The sequence below is a fragment of the Hetaerina americana genome, unplaced genomic scaffold (assembly GCF_022747635.1).
Source record: "Hetaerina americana unplaced genomic scaffold, ioHetAmer1.1.p SCAF_4, whole genome shotgun sequence".
NCBI lineage: Eukaryota > Metazoa > Arthropoda > Insecta > Odonata > Calopterygidae > Hetaerina > Hetaerina americana.
Window position 1 is genome coordinate 24,636,391 of NW_027286985.1, and position 15,035 is coordinate 24,651,425.

Below are 15,035 nucleotides of genomic sequence, written 5' to 3' on the forward strand. Positions count from 1 at the left end.
TCTCCAATACCTATATTATTGTATAACTAATTTAGTAGAAATATGCCATTAGAATTTCAATGGCAAGAATATTTAGGGCAACGGAGCCATACTCTTATAAGATGTTGGTTCTTCTAAGTGTAATTTAAAAACAAATTAATATTATCTGGAAGAAACTGACAATATTGAAAATTATTTTTTCAGGCGAGGCGAGTAAATATTTATATGAATTCAAAAAGAAATATTTCTAATATAAATTTTGGTTCATCATACCGGAATTTCAATGATTTAAGTTGTAAGAAACCTACGATAAATACAGATAAATATCCTTCACCTCTACAAACCATTAATTAAATTCTACTTACCCATTTTTTAAATGCAAAGTCGATTAGAGAAAGAGAAAAAGAAGGCTATGAAGTCAAAATGTAATATAAATATAATATAAATTTAATTGGTATACTTTCAGAATTCAGAGTGAAATGTGAAACTGATTATGAAAAGGACACTTCTTCTCTAATTCCCCCACACACTACGAAGGTTGAAGTCGAAGGATACCAGAATATCATTTTGCTTAGTCTCCTCGGAGTCACTCTGCTAACCTCTTTAATATACTCTCTCAAGAGACAACAACCCAACTTCTTACTGGCTCTATTTTACGGATTGAAGAATCGCTGCTTTCGCGTGATGATCAAGCAAGACAAGGAAGCGCCACAAGAAGACCAAGCATTAGTTCAAGAAAACGAAAAATGCATCGAAGAGGACCTAGCCTTGACTTCTTCTCCGGTAACTGTACCTCCACTTAATCTGCAAACCTGTGTCGGTTCTATTCCAAAAGCTCTTCCGGAAAAGGACCAATTGAATTCCGACGGCACCAATGAGTGTGCAGTGAACGATACACCTGGTACGTTGCATCGTGTACCAAGCGAAAAATTACTTCCAGATGAGCAAAATTTGGAAACTAATGAAAATATAACCGAGATGCAGCGCTCTGAAGATGTTCCACCTTGCCCGATTACGGAAACCGAAATTAGCCATCCACCTCAAGAAACAATCAAGCAGACACACAGAGCAGCTGAAGCCCAAGCCGAGGAATTAAATAAGCAATCTCTCGCGGTTGGCAAAAGTCAAATCCCTCGGACGAACTCTTCGCCTTCAAGGAGTAGCATCGGAACGAAGCTACCACAAAAGATTTCAAAGAGTTCTCTGACCCCAGAGAAATCACCTGGGAAAACTGTGGAGATTTCGTCGAGTCTTTCAAAGATAAAAAAGCAGGCAACGGATTCAATTGTTAAGAAGCAGGCAAGGAAGACTGATTCCACCGGAAAGCTGGATTCCAATACTAAAGAAAAGAAGGACGCAGTGACTTCGGGAGCGCCCTGCAAGTGTGAGTCCAAGATGTCTGTGGAGAAATTATTGAAGGAGATGGAGGCACTTAAGAAGCGAGTAGCAGCCGCAGAGAAAATGAAGAGAGAGGCCATTCGTGACAGTGATATTCTCCAGAAGAGTATGGTAACACTCAAGTCCGCCATCAAGGCAGCAACCGACGAAAACTCCAAGCTCAAAAAACAATTGGAGACGACGAAGAGGGATAAGACGGAAGCCGTTAGGAGGATGACTGCCAAATGGAGGGAGAAGTTAAGTCAGTTGGAAGAAAAGATGAGAATGGAAGCAGAGGACGCTTCCAATAAGGCGGAATCCATCAGCAGTAAAGTCGCCTCCAGCAGCAGCAAAATTAAGGTTGATGCGGAAGAGGTTCCACCAAAATCGGCTCCAACTGAGGACCCTCAACTCGACCGGTGTCAGACGGACCTCAAGCTTAAAAGCCAATATGCCGTCAGAAAAGAATCACGAGAAAAAGTAAGCATTCGTAAAAACGAGGTGGAAATTCCAAAGGGTAGGCTCAGACGGAAGGGCGTATCGGTGGGTGAGACTGAGATGAGTCGTGGAGAAGTTCGCATCAGGTGCGGAGAAGTTACATCGGTTGGCGTGTCTCACTACGGGACGGGATGCTTCTCGATGGAAAGTGACCAAACGGCTGACGTAGGCAAGGTGGACGGCTCCATCGTGTTTCCCTGTGAAACTAGCATTCAAAGAGCCGTCTCTGATGCTTATTCTAAAGAAGGGGGCTGGCAAGAAGGTGATGAAGATGAGCATTCACCCGCGAATGAAGGTGAATGCGTGGCTCGGCTGGAAATAATATCCGAAGCAATTGCACACCCTGACGTTCTCAGGGAAACGGAAATTTCGGGATACCTAGACATGGTGAGTAGCAACCCTCCATCTTCGGTGGACGAAATCTTAGAGGAAAGTTTAGGGGAACTGGTGGAGCAAAAGACAAATACAGATGCACTAAAGTTAGACTTCAGGGATGAGGAGGGAGCCGAAGATAAAACAAATCCGGCTCCACACACATACTCGGAGGAGCCATCTCCTTCCATGCCCATTTTCACTGCGACCGAAGCATCACCAGTCATATTCGAACAACAAGAACGAGACGATTCAATGACCGAGATAAGTCACAAGGGAGGTCGTTTCATAAGAGTTAAAGCCAATAATGAAAGCATAGATAATTCAGAAGAGACTTCTGTCTTCGGCAAGAAAAGTCATACGGAAGAAAGTCTTCGAACCGAAACGCAGAAAACATCGAATGCTCCGGAAAGTAAAATTGGCGCAGCCAAAGTTGGATTAACTTCCAAGTCTTCAGAAAAGGTTTGCATGGATATACCACCCGAAACCAAAACTGAACATCATCCTAGAAGTAATATTGAAGTCAACCTAAACACCGCACCGGTGAATGAAAACGGTAGCCAAGCAAAAGAGACTTCACGAACGAGAACTGGGAACGAAATCACAAACCAAGTGAGTGCAAACCATGTTCAAACTTCCTCTAAGTCTTCTCAACAAGCATCAATTTCTGAGATGCTAAAGATGTTGACAATTAGATCATTTCACGATTTGGAACAAAATGGGGCCGAAAGCGGTGAAAATGATTTGGAAAAAGAGAAAAAAATTACAGATTTGGGCGCAGACAATGTATGCGACGAGGACAAGGACAATTCGGAGCGTGACCAAGCCGTAGAGACCGCAACGGAGATTATTCATTCTAGCCCCAATTACTGGACAACTACAGAGGAAGAGAACCGCAGCAACGTTATCGACAACACTGATCGTCATAAAAATACAAAGAGCACTGAGCTGCGGGAAAATTCTACCGCTGACGGCACTAATAACAGATTGAAAAAACAAGAAGAAGAGATGGCTTCTGGAGTGACAAGCATGCTCCAGACAGAAGATATAACCCAGGCAAATATTTTTCACGAAAACACTGATTTAGACGACCAGTCAGCGGATAATATGGAGCTTGAAACAAGAAAGTACATCCAGGACCTTATAGATTTAAGTTCTTCCTTCTCCAAGGAAGAGAAAGAAGCAGTTGAAGAACTCTTGGGTCATAGCATCTCTGCCAGCAGCCTTCTACAAAACTTATCTTCAAATCCGCCTCCAGATACGAGGGCCACAAATGAGTCACGCATGTCACAGAAAAGCAACGCAGCCAGCACAACCAACGTTCTGAGAGCAATGGTGGGACAAGCGTCGTCCTCCGCCTCAGTGGACGGATTCCATTCAGAACTGCAGAGAACGAATACTGGCGCTTTGGATTCAGCCAATTCCGCCACGAGTTTAGGGAGAGGCTTCTTGGCCGGAAAGCTTAAACAATGCTTCGTGTATGACCCAGAAAAGTTGAACGATCAAAGCGCAGATGCCTTAAAGAATTTCATGAAGACGGTGGGGGCTGGAAAATCCGAGGACAGCAAAGATATTTCTTGAAGATGCCTTAAAAATTGGAATTCATCCCTTTTTTCGACAGTTGAATACAATATTAGCAGTTAAAATATTTTTTGTTGGCTGATCAGAGAGAATTTATGAAAAAACATCACTCAGGGGAACCTCTGGAGAATATTACAACAGAAGCAATTTTCTGTACCTTTTCAAAAGGTTTCTAATTGTAAATTTTTGGAAAATACATTTTTCAAAGTATTGTAATTAGTTGTGAAATCATTACATTGAGTGAAGTTATAGTCGTGTCACACATTTGTTTTTAAATAAACAAATAGTTTTAATAAATTAAATAGTTCTCATTGATTACGCGTTTACTCATACATTCCTTTGTATTTCCCCTTCCTCTACCAACCCTCAACTTCCACCCCCATTTTTACCTGTTTTTTTTCTCCTATCCCCAGAACATAAGTTTTCCCCACTCGCCCAACCCCTCCTAGTACGTGGAGACAACCTGATTTCCTCACCTCCTATATTTAATATTTATATATATTGGACCGGTACAGTGAGAGCTTCACTCGAAAATTATGTAATGCATGGAAACTAGTCGTTAATTTATCTTTATTTAGGGGATATTGTAGTAGGCTTCGTCTCGGTTATTGCATCACACCTGAATCTGTATTTACATATTAAAAGAATCCAAGGATAAGATCCTTTACCACTAATATCTCGATATGACCAAGTCACGTATTCGTAAAGTTTGCCTTTTCTACAGTTTCGACAGAAATAAAATAGAGGTATTTGTGGAAATTCAATCGTGAATCCCCGGAAAAAATACTAAATTTGAGGCTCTTATTTTTTAACATAACAAAGAAGAAACGTCTCTAAGATAGGATCAAACCTCAAAGGTTCACAGGCATAGTATTAGACAAACACGGAGTTGGTGGTTGTGACATAAAAAAATGACGCTAGGAAAATGTAATTACAAAGCAAATAGGTACACGGGCATACCACATCTTCTCTTAAGCATCATTAATGTAAATTCAAAATAATTTCCACATAAACCCATTCAAGCTTTTACTTTACCTTCAATTATCTAAAATCAACACCTAGGAAATATCGACGAATGTCTCCCAGGAATAGGTTCTATTACAGCATCAAGAAAGTTGACATTATCATTAAAATGCGATATATGGAATGCATTTTCAAATAAATTTCTTCCATATTAAGCGATTTTTTTAAATCCTACCTAAATATGACAGTTATTCTTTCTTTCCCAAAACTTGACAGATTCGTAATTACGGCCCCTGATTAAAATACTAGACATTCTCTTGATATACTCATTTTAAATAAAAATAAAGAATGTCGAATATTTATAGGTAAGATTCATGTGAGCCCTTGATCAAGTAGTAGTAGTTTTTAGGGGAGGCGACCGACTGCTGAGGTCATTTGCGCCATAGGGGATGGACAGGAAAGGATGAAAGGTGGAGAAAAACCCGGCGTCGGCATTAGCCTACTCTATACGAAAGGTGCCAAGGGGTCCGCAGTTTAACGTCCCATCCGACGGACGCTGTACTCACTCAAAGTGCCCTCCACAAAGCACCTCAAGTAGGGATCGTGATACCTCTGAAAAATGTTCAACACCGCCGCGATTTGAACCCGCGCCCTCGGGGTGGGAAGCCAGTACATTAGCCCCCGGACCATCTCGATCCCCGCCATTGATCAATGGAATAAAATTGTTGTACTATATCCACCCTCAGTTAAATACTGACGATCAAGGCAAATGATGCGATTGAATTCTAGATATATTGAATTTAATCGCGGCTTCCAAAGCCACAAATAGGCACGACCCATTTCCACCCCGCATAGGGTAACATACGAGTAAATTCTTGAAGAAATTTCAAGTGAATCCCACACCCCATTTCAAATCCTAACCGTCGAACTCCAACCTTGGTTCGTTACATCAGGTGCATAGGCTTGTCAAAGTTCTCCTACGAAAACAAAACGCGGAATTTTCCGTTGGCTCCAACGTATTTTAGATTTGAATGATCTTTTCAGCCCGATCTCCTCCCAGCACGATCACATTTCACCAACTCCCTCCAAATTGAAAATTCTCGGTAAGGTACCTGCAGAAGACCAACGGAAAAGCATTCACAATGGCGGGGCGAGACAAGGTGGGCGTGACCTACCCCTTCAAGAAAGCTTCCGGTTCTTAGAAGAACTGGGACCCGTCTTGGGGCCTGGGTGCCAAAGGGTCTTGGAACGTCGCAATTCCCACGAGAAGCAAGTGTAGAACGAGACAACCCCTTCTCCTCAAACTTCAGGGGCCCGTTTCGTAAGATACTAGTCAATTTGCATACCTTCTAAAATTCATAAACGCAATACATACGACACGTGAAATTTAAACTGATGATAAGCGTTGAAATAGATTTATTGCAATTAGAAGGCTCTGCATGATGGCAATACAAGGAACTGTAAATTGACTTTTAGCTTAGATAAACGTGAAGCTTCCAACGACACCTTCCTAACCTAAAGCCCTCCACCCAAAAGTTTTCTAAGTTATCGCCACGGTCATCAAGGTAGCACCGAACGCAGTAATTGAGATTTTGGCCCTATGAGCGCTGCCAGAATTAAAGGTAGGCCAAAAAAGCACACTGATGTCAAGCGCCTGAAACGAATGAAATATCTATGCAAAAAAATCAAACAATCAAGGTGGTAAACGTTTTAAATCCGTGTCCGTTTAGAATTAACCGATGAGTATCGCACGGCAATATACACATATAGTATCTTCTCGAATTCTCACACTTGGCGTCCAACGGCTACTGTATATTTGAAAACCTTGATATTTGAAAGTATGAATACATAACACTCGAAAGTACTGTGATAAGGAGTGAAATAAGAGTGATCCCTTAAATGCGTGGCAGTGTGATGTGTATAATCTGAAGTTTCCATAAATGTGGTAACGTATAGCATAAATTTCTAGAAATACGAAGTTTTCGTCCACGAAGATGGGGAATTTTGAGGCATGCCAGACGTGGTGAAGGAAAGTAGAAAGTATGCGGATTGAAGAAGGCTGTATCGTTGTCTCCATATGCGACACTTGAAAATGCAGCGGGGTTCAGTTTGTCTCCTTCCAAAGCCTACCTTAAACGGTAGACTATTAATTAATAACAATATTTCGAAGAAAGAACTCCATTAAACTAATAATGACGCACAAACTAAATCCTTGGTTTACTTAATGCCTTATTTGCTGATTTCCTATCACGTTCCCACTACCTAAACGTGGGATTCGTGGATAACTTAAAAAATGCTATCCTCATAAAAAAGAAACTTAACACTTTCACAATAAAGATTTAATATTTCTTGACCATGGTTTCGATGCTGCGCAGTATCGAAACCATGGTCAAGAAATATTAAATCTTTATTGTGAAAGTGTTAAGTTTCTTTTTCGCCCACATAATGAAGGAATTTCACAAAGTTAAACCTGAAACTTTTATTTTTAAAATGTGCTGTTTAAAGCGTATAAAACGTTTTGAGAATTTTTTCCAGCTCCAACTCTTAGCTGTTCATTGCCTGTTCTTACAATATATATCGCATCTCGTCTGGAAGGGAATCATGGAAAACTTCGGGTATAACTCCCTCTGAACTTGAAGAACGCCGACGCATCATTGATAAAATATGGCTTATTCCCTCATTATTTTTTATTCTATCGGTTTATCCTCACTTGGGTATTTTGTTCCCCTATTAAAATCCCGAGAAACGCAATGAATGAAACTGCACATGCATAAGTATTCTCGCCATCCCTCAAACCAATAGCTACAAAATACTCGATATCTTACTCAATTTGAATATTAATGTAATAAAAAATAATATTTGGTACAAAACCGTTTGTTACATTTTCAAATTTGTTCATCTGTATGCACCTGCATCCAATCTCTTATATGGCCTCAAACTTCGAGGGCCTTTTAGTAAAAACGTTTTAGCACGCAGTGCTTGAAGTGCAAGTTCTGGGTATTCAAAAAACCTTCAACGGAATTAGTGGCAATTCACTGATATATAATGGACAGAAATTTCGGAAACTAAATATTTTTTTATAATGCCAACATTTTGCAACATACTTCCCATTCACAAGAGCATTGTCAGTGCTGTTAAATGAGATGCAAACGGTAAGTAAGTGAGATGGAAATACCATCAATTAAGTGAATTTTATGAGAGATCTACAGACCAAATCTTATTCCACAAGAGGTACAGCCTAATTTCCGATATCGCTGAAGACATATACACGTGGGACCTTGGTATTCATTTGATCGGGACGATTTCCATACCTACTATAAACATACGGAAACGCTTTCCTTGGCGCTTCAACGGACGAGCTTCTTATGGATACACCGCCGTTAGAATTCCACCCTAGTGTACACCAAAAGACAAGCTGTGCTACCGGTTTCCAAAGATATTGTACACTTACGTTATTGTGCAACTCGGTGACGCCCCATTTCTTGGAGTGGATACGTTGGCCCTTGCGAAATATCCGGTAGTGAGAGCATGTCTTCGTTCAATGAATCGCTGGGCATGGTGGCGGGCGGGGAGTTCGTTGTCACATAACCCTATGTCACCACTGACAGAATTCCTGAAATGACTGTCAATTCCTGGTGCAAAGACTATAAATAATGCTTGAGATTCTCGTAGGGTCTGCCTAGGAATACATGTATAAATAATGTTTTTTAAGAGATTACACCTTTTTGGAGTTCGCCAATGTTCGATGCTCCCGCATATGCATGATGTATATTGTATATTCGAAGAACAGGTCAATGAACATATTTCCGCATGTAAAAACGTTTTAACGTAACTAGAAAAGATACTAGAGTAAATAATATTAAAATATTTATATATTCCAAAAATGCGGTTTCCACAATAAATAAAAATTTATAGTAGATCGCCTTCAGATTGAGTTCCATTGGGTAAAAATAAAATCTGAATGTCACATGCGCATGGTTAGCATGATACTGTACGACTTGTGTGCATTCAATAATTTCACATGCAATTTTGTATTTCTTTTGATTTATTTCAAAGTTATAAATTATATTTACAGTCATAAATAATTTGAACTAGTCAATAGGTATGAACATAAAAATATATTTACAAATGTGATGAAGATAGATGCAGATATTCTAATAGATAGTCACAGTTAATAATTTATTCATTCATAATACGAGGTCATTCAAATTCAAAACAAGGTTGAAATTATGAGCACATCAGGACCTTGAAAAAGGTAAATAAGTAAAATAACACTATACGGACAATACCGAATAGCATAGATGTACGATACCTAACGTAGAGCAGACAGTAGAAATGCTTCACAAATACGTCAAATTTATCTACAAATTAATGAAACCTCAGCGCTTGTGGAAAAATCTCTCATTTTAAATCATTTGCAGTGTACATATTATCACAGAATAATAGCGTCCAAATTCCAGAACTAGGACCACCCTCGTCGAACATCCAATGGCAGAGTTGGAAAATAACTTCTCTTCCACTGGGCCAATTGGAAATAATCAAGAAAACGACAAGAGAAAAAGGGACTGAAAAGAGATTAAGTTTTCTGCTTTACCACGAGGAGGTTATAATCGTAGAACCAAGAATTTTATAAATGAGAGAATTGTTTCAGGTCGTCGGTAAAAGTCCCTCATCTGCCTCCAGGAATTTTGAACGCAGGAGCAAGGCATCATGTTTTGTGTCGTCCGCCTCCTCAACTCCGCCCACTGGGCGCTCTTTTTGGAGGGGAGGCACCCCTCGGGACTTGCCACGGTCTCCAAACCCGACAGCGTACACCTTCGGACCCCTCGCGGCAACCCTCCTGCGGCGGCGAAAGGCAGGCAATGGGGCCCCCCGTCTTCCGTGAGGGGAGGAAGTCGTTGTCGGGTCGAGCAGCCGCCGGCGCACCGCCCACCTTGGCCCCAACCTCCCCCGACCAGCCCCCGGCCCTTTCTTGCAACCCAAGGGTGGGCGGGTCCCAAAGCTTCCCTTTCGATGGCCCTTTCCCTTCGCCGCATTTCGAGACCTCCTCGCCGCACCTCGAGCAACAAAGGGAGGGCCTCTGCCCCCCTCGCCATTCCCACGCAGGGTCCCCGCCCCCATCGGGCACCGTCCCGGAGGGGCGATCGAACCCTTCGGCTCCGTCCACGCGTTTTCCACCCAGGAGAATGAGATGATGCAGTCGCTGCAGGTGCCTCACCGTCATTTCCAGAATGTCAGCCTTCTCCAGTTTAGCCGGCTGGGGATCCTGTTAAAAAATTATATCATCACTGGCAATAATTACAGACTCTCTTTTCTAGGGGATTGAATCAACCCCTAAAGTAGGATTGAATCAGTTCCTCCTCCTCTCTAATCTGGGTCGCTAATCCTCCCCTTGTTAACGAAACGTCACGCAATTCTACCGATTCTGTACCTACCGATCCTATATTTCCCCACCATATTTTTAAGAATAAAAATTATCGTATCATTTTTTTCTTATTCGCGAAAGCACAGTTACTCATCTAGAACGTGACGTCATTGATATTTAATTTTTGAAAGACTATCCTGGTTGTAGACAAGATTGAACCTAGCGTAGACATTTGGTACTTTCGTGGGTAAAATTTGTGTATGTTAGTTCGTAGTATACACCTTTGCATCTTTATGGGCTAAATGAGTTTTGCATGAATATATTCGTCTATGTGGGTGTAAACAGGCATGATTTTGTCTGGTTTGCAAGCGGTTTTAATCTGTTTTAAGGTTGGTGTCCTAACACACCCCGCCACACACACTTGGACGATGGTACCGAGTAGCCCGAGCTCGATTCCTCAGAACTAGTGATACAATTGTCAATCATTAAATTCAACAGTTACTAAATTAAGTTTGGGACCTAACTCTTTTGATTATCCAGAACTTGTTTCCCCGTGAAATAAGTTAAAAATCAAAACTGATGTCTGATGCTTCGCCAATTAGCGCCGATTAATTAAATCATTTACCACGCGGAAGTAAATTAGCTTTTTAAGAGCCTACAATATTTGATAGAACTGTTTAAAGTTTAATAATCTCCACACAATCGCATTCCTTACAAAACTACATCTTGCACGTACACATTGAATGATGCAACGTGCCATAAGCTCCTTGGATATGTAAATTATTAACGCTCAATCTTCTCTAAAGCCAGATCATATGGAATCCGTCACTGTTCCACATAGGTAAAATACAAATGTAGCATACGTGAAGGAAAATTGAAAAGCTCTGACGTAGTATATGTTGTGCAATATTCAAAGCAACTACGTGTACGTTCGGAGTCGCTCAACTCTGTGAACATTTTAGTATACACACAAAATGTCAGTATTTTAAACATAATTAAAGCCAAGTTTTTCCCTAAGATTAGGACATGCGTATTGGGACGGGTAAATTAAGACGTGCACATTAAAGCAAAACGTAATAAGATTTCTCCGTCAGAAGGTTCGAAAATTACTCCTGCAAGTTCGTGTTTACAGGGGAAGAACTTTCCAAGAAAATATTTTCTTTTAGGCTCAAATACCGCAGAATTTCTTCCAAACCAACTGAAAATATTAAGCTGGTTCTACCGAAGGTTGGCTACATATAATATTATAAACTTACCCTGCTGAGGGTGTTTAGAAAAAGAAAATAAACTTCCGAAGGAAGATAAACTTGTACATTCCCAAAATTGTTTCCATAACGGAGGTTATTTTCAGCACAGGGAAAATATGTCGTTCTCCCTTGGGAAATCTAATCAAAGCTATTTCTTCATTCTGACGGAACCATCATGACTCTACGGTGATAAGTAAATAATTCTGGAAAATGAATTTAACTTAATATTTAATTTAATTTAACTTAATTTTTACTTAATTTAATTTAACTTATACATAATAAGAAATTCAATTAAGAGTCATGATTATTAAACATTGACGGTATTTTCAGGGTAAATTGTTCGCCATGATGAGACAAAATAGAATATTTTAAAAAATACAACACGCTAAAATTAATATCCATTGAAGAAACAAGACACAAATTTCTACCCAGAGTCATTTAGGGCAACTCACCTCCTTTATAGTAGTACTGTAGCTTAATATCATTTTCTTCAATTCATTTAGGCTGTTGTTAATCCGGGCACGTCGTTTCTTTTCCATCAAAGGTTTTCGGATCTACAGTGGAAAATATAAAAATTAGTATTTGGCCACAAAACAATAATTTATTTAAATGGCAGATTATTGATTAAATAGGCCGAATATAACTTTTACTGACCTTTCTGATTTCGATGCTTTTCGAGGTCTTGTATGGAAACGTGTTTGAAAAGCTCATAATCATCTCCGGTTGTGTTTTCCTTTGGACTAAATTCCTCTTCTTCGACCGACGGCACGGCAAGGATACATACAACCTCCCCAAATGGACTAGCGCTTGAGACTGACGGGGGCCCATCCAAAGAATAGCGCCCTTCCCTGCACTCAGATTGGCTATTTCCAGAGACCAATGTTAAATTCGTAGTGACGTCATGTAAACCCTCGATTCCACGGCGGACTTGGCGGGGTGAGTTCAACGCGTGCGTAAAGACATCACTTCGGCCAGAAGATAATACCGATTTTTCGTTTTAAAATTATACGCTTGAGAAGGGTAAGTAGAAAACCACTTTTCATTATTTTTACTAAAGTATTCAAATTATGCGCTCAACATTCATCCGCTGCGTAATTTAAAAAAAATTCCATAACGACATTCATCAAAAGAAAATGCTACTTTTTCAGTACATTATCTTTCTACGATAGGGGTTTTCGCATTAAATTATGTTGACCAATCGCATTTTTTACAAGTTCTTACTCATTTTTTTACATGGGTTTCAGGCATAAATTTCGACGTTAACTTCATTCATTTAGTTAAAATGACTTTTAAATGTACCTGTACCCCGTGAACTAATTCGAATCATTTAAGATTGATTTTTAAAGCTTTTGTTATTTTGTTAATTTCATGAATTAAACATTATCCAAAATGTTGCAAATAATTGGAAATTTGGAAGAATTTAACAACTGAACAAGATAGGTAATTTGGGTACTTAAATTCTGCAAAATAAGATGATGTGGAGATATTTTAGGTATGAAGTACAGAAACAGAAATAAAAACAAAAAGTTAGGTGGGGGAGAGTGTAAGGCTAAAAATTCCAGCGAGAAAAATAAAATAGCATTAGTTTTATGTACATTTAAACTGGACAAAATTAAAGAAAGTATGCATTCATTCATTCAAGATATTCTACCTATTTTAAGGTAGGTTTTGGACGGTCCCTAACAACTAGTTACTTCCAAGTATTGTCAGAAATTGCTCTTGTTTGCCCTTCATTATTTCTTTCCATTTCTACATGACTTTTTCCTGCCTTCATGCTGCACAAAAGGTCCAATCTCTTCCTGCTTACCAAACATTTCCCTTTCTCTCATAGCATCCCTTCTTTCTTTGCAATTTTTGGATTTTCCCCTGTAACTTCCTCCTTTCCCTCAGTCTATTTATAAACATTTGTTTTCTCCATCCAACTGATTTTCTCTATTCTCCACCACACCCACATCTCAAAAGCCTCCAATCTTTGCTCATCCTCTTATCGAAAAGATTAGGTCTGACATCTGTGAAGCACTATGTCCCTTATTAGTGTCTTTATTGATCTTATATTTCATATCTTTACTCAGTGCACTGGTCAACAAAGGCATCTTTTGCTAATGCGATTATCCTTCTTATGTCCCCATTTACTATACCCCCTTTGCTCTACAATATTGCCACAGAACATTAACTGCTCCAACTGCTCTAGTTATTAAATCTTACCATAATGTTTACCTTAGATTTTCTACATCTTGGGAATCTCATTACTTTTGTTTTATTGTGGTCAATCCTCATCCCATGCCTCTTGAATTTTTTCTGTAGAGCATTCCATGATAACTGTAATCCTAGTTGTTTGACTCATTATTGCTTGATCATCCCCTAATCTGAGCAGCTTATCTTACCAATCCTTTTCATTCCAAGCTCAAGGCTTTTACATTTTACCATTAATATGTCCTCAGCCTACACATATATGCTGAAAAGTACCAGCAATAATAGGCAATGCCTTCCCATCATTTACTACCAATTCCAATTCTCCCTCTTCTAATCTTAGCTGTGGCATCTGATTCATGATAAGTTTCAAATAACTCGCCTACCTCTTCAGTCTACTTCCACATTTTTTAATATCTCTTTTAACTTGGACCAAACTACATCAAATGCCTTCTCAAAATCCAAGGAGTACCCAAAAATATCCCAATTAAATTCAATTCTCCTTTCTATTTCTCTCATCACTTTAATGGCATCACACGTATCTCTACCCTTTCTGAAGCCAAGAGGATCTTGGCCAAGGTAGTTGCTTGCCCCATTGCATAAGCTTCTATCAATGATTCTTAAAATTACCTTTGCTGTATCTAAAATCAAACCTATCATCTTATATTCCTTACATGCAGCTGCTTAACACTTTTCAAGATTAAAATCAAAATTGGCCCAATGAAATATTCACACACACACACTCTTCCTTCATGAATACTGTGTATAAATTCAAAAGAATCCCTTCCTCCCATTTTTCCCTAAACTCTTTAGTATTCCTGTAAAGATATTATCCGTACTACGTTATCTCCCTTTTTTGTACCTCACTATCTGGTATTCCTGAACCCAGGCTAGCCACATCTACATCCCTTTCTATTTCTAAACTGGCCATCTTAATATGTTTACCATTAAGCTCTTATGTATTATTTCTACCATCCCTTAACCTCTTTTGGCTCTCTTAATAATCTCCCAGTCTTATCTCCTATGGTAAGTATAATTTTGCCCTTTCTGGATTCTGATAATTCCCTTACTTTACATATTACTTGTATTTCCTGGTATCTGAAATTTCTCCATATTCTTGCACTGATATTTCCACCAAATTTCCTTAGCCATTTTAGTTTCTCACCTAAGTTTATTGTATAGCTCTCTGCGTATTCTTCCCAACATTTCCATGTCTATGTCTTCTTTCATCCATCCTCTTAAGTAATTCTCCCATAGCCCATTTCTCTTATTAAAAATTAAATATAAATGCCTCATATTTTTCTTCTAGTTAAATTTGATTAAAAAGCTCATGGCACATTTCTACATTCAGCAAACACTTTTTATGAAACCATAAACACAGTAATCAATCCGAAGGTTGGTTTGATAGGTGATGGTAGAGCTCATCCAGTACTAAGCCCGGCGGTATGTGTAATTCACACATC

At 39.4% G+C, this 15,035-nt stretch overlaps 2 protein-coding genes across 2 annotated transcripts; one reads left to right on the top strand and one right to left on the bottom strand.

Moving 5' to 3' along the window:
* Nucleotides 1-663: 663 nt before the first annotated feature.
* On the top strand, nt 664-3,807 carry LOC139692112 (serine-rich adhesin for platelets-like). Its single transcript, XM_071590147.1, has one exon. The coding sequence runs from the start codon at nt 664-666 to the stop codon at nt 3,805-3,807; it is 3,144 nt and encodes a 1,047-aa protein (XP_071446248.1).
* Nucleotides 3,808-9,502: 5,695 nt separating this feature from the next.
* LOC139692113 (transcription factor HES-2-like) lies at nt 9,503-14,503 on the bottom strand. The gene is made up of 3 exons (XM_071590148.1): nt 14,435-14,503; nt 11,835-11,936; nt 9,503-10,036 (listed from the first exon to the last, which is right to left on the bottom strand). The coding sequence occupies exons 1-3, from the start codon at nt 14,501-14,503 to the stop codon at nt 9,503-9,505; spliced, it is 705 nt and encodes a 234-aa protein (XP_071446249.1).
* Nucleotides 14,504-15,035: the final 532 nt, after the last annotated feature.

Excerpts from the sequence above, each read along its gene's own strand:
- LOC139692113 (XM_071590148.1), bottom strand. The coding sequence starts at position 14,503 with ATGGCCAGTTTAGAAATAGAAAGGGATGTAGATGTGGCTAGCCTGGGT. Across the intron at positions 11,937-14,434 it reads CAGGAATACCAGATAGTGAG|ATCCGAAAACCTTTGATGGA; the intron begins GTACAAAAAAGG and ends TTTCCACTGTAG. Across the intron at positions 10,037-11,834 it reads ACAGTACTACTATAAAGGAG|GATCCCCAGCCGGCTAAACT; the intron begins GTGAGTTGCCCT and ends ATTTTTTAACAG.
- LOC139692112 (XM_071590147.1), top strand. The coding sequence starts at position 664 with ATGATCAAGCAAGACAAGGAAGCGCCACAAGAAGACCAAGCATTAGTT.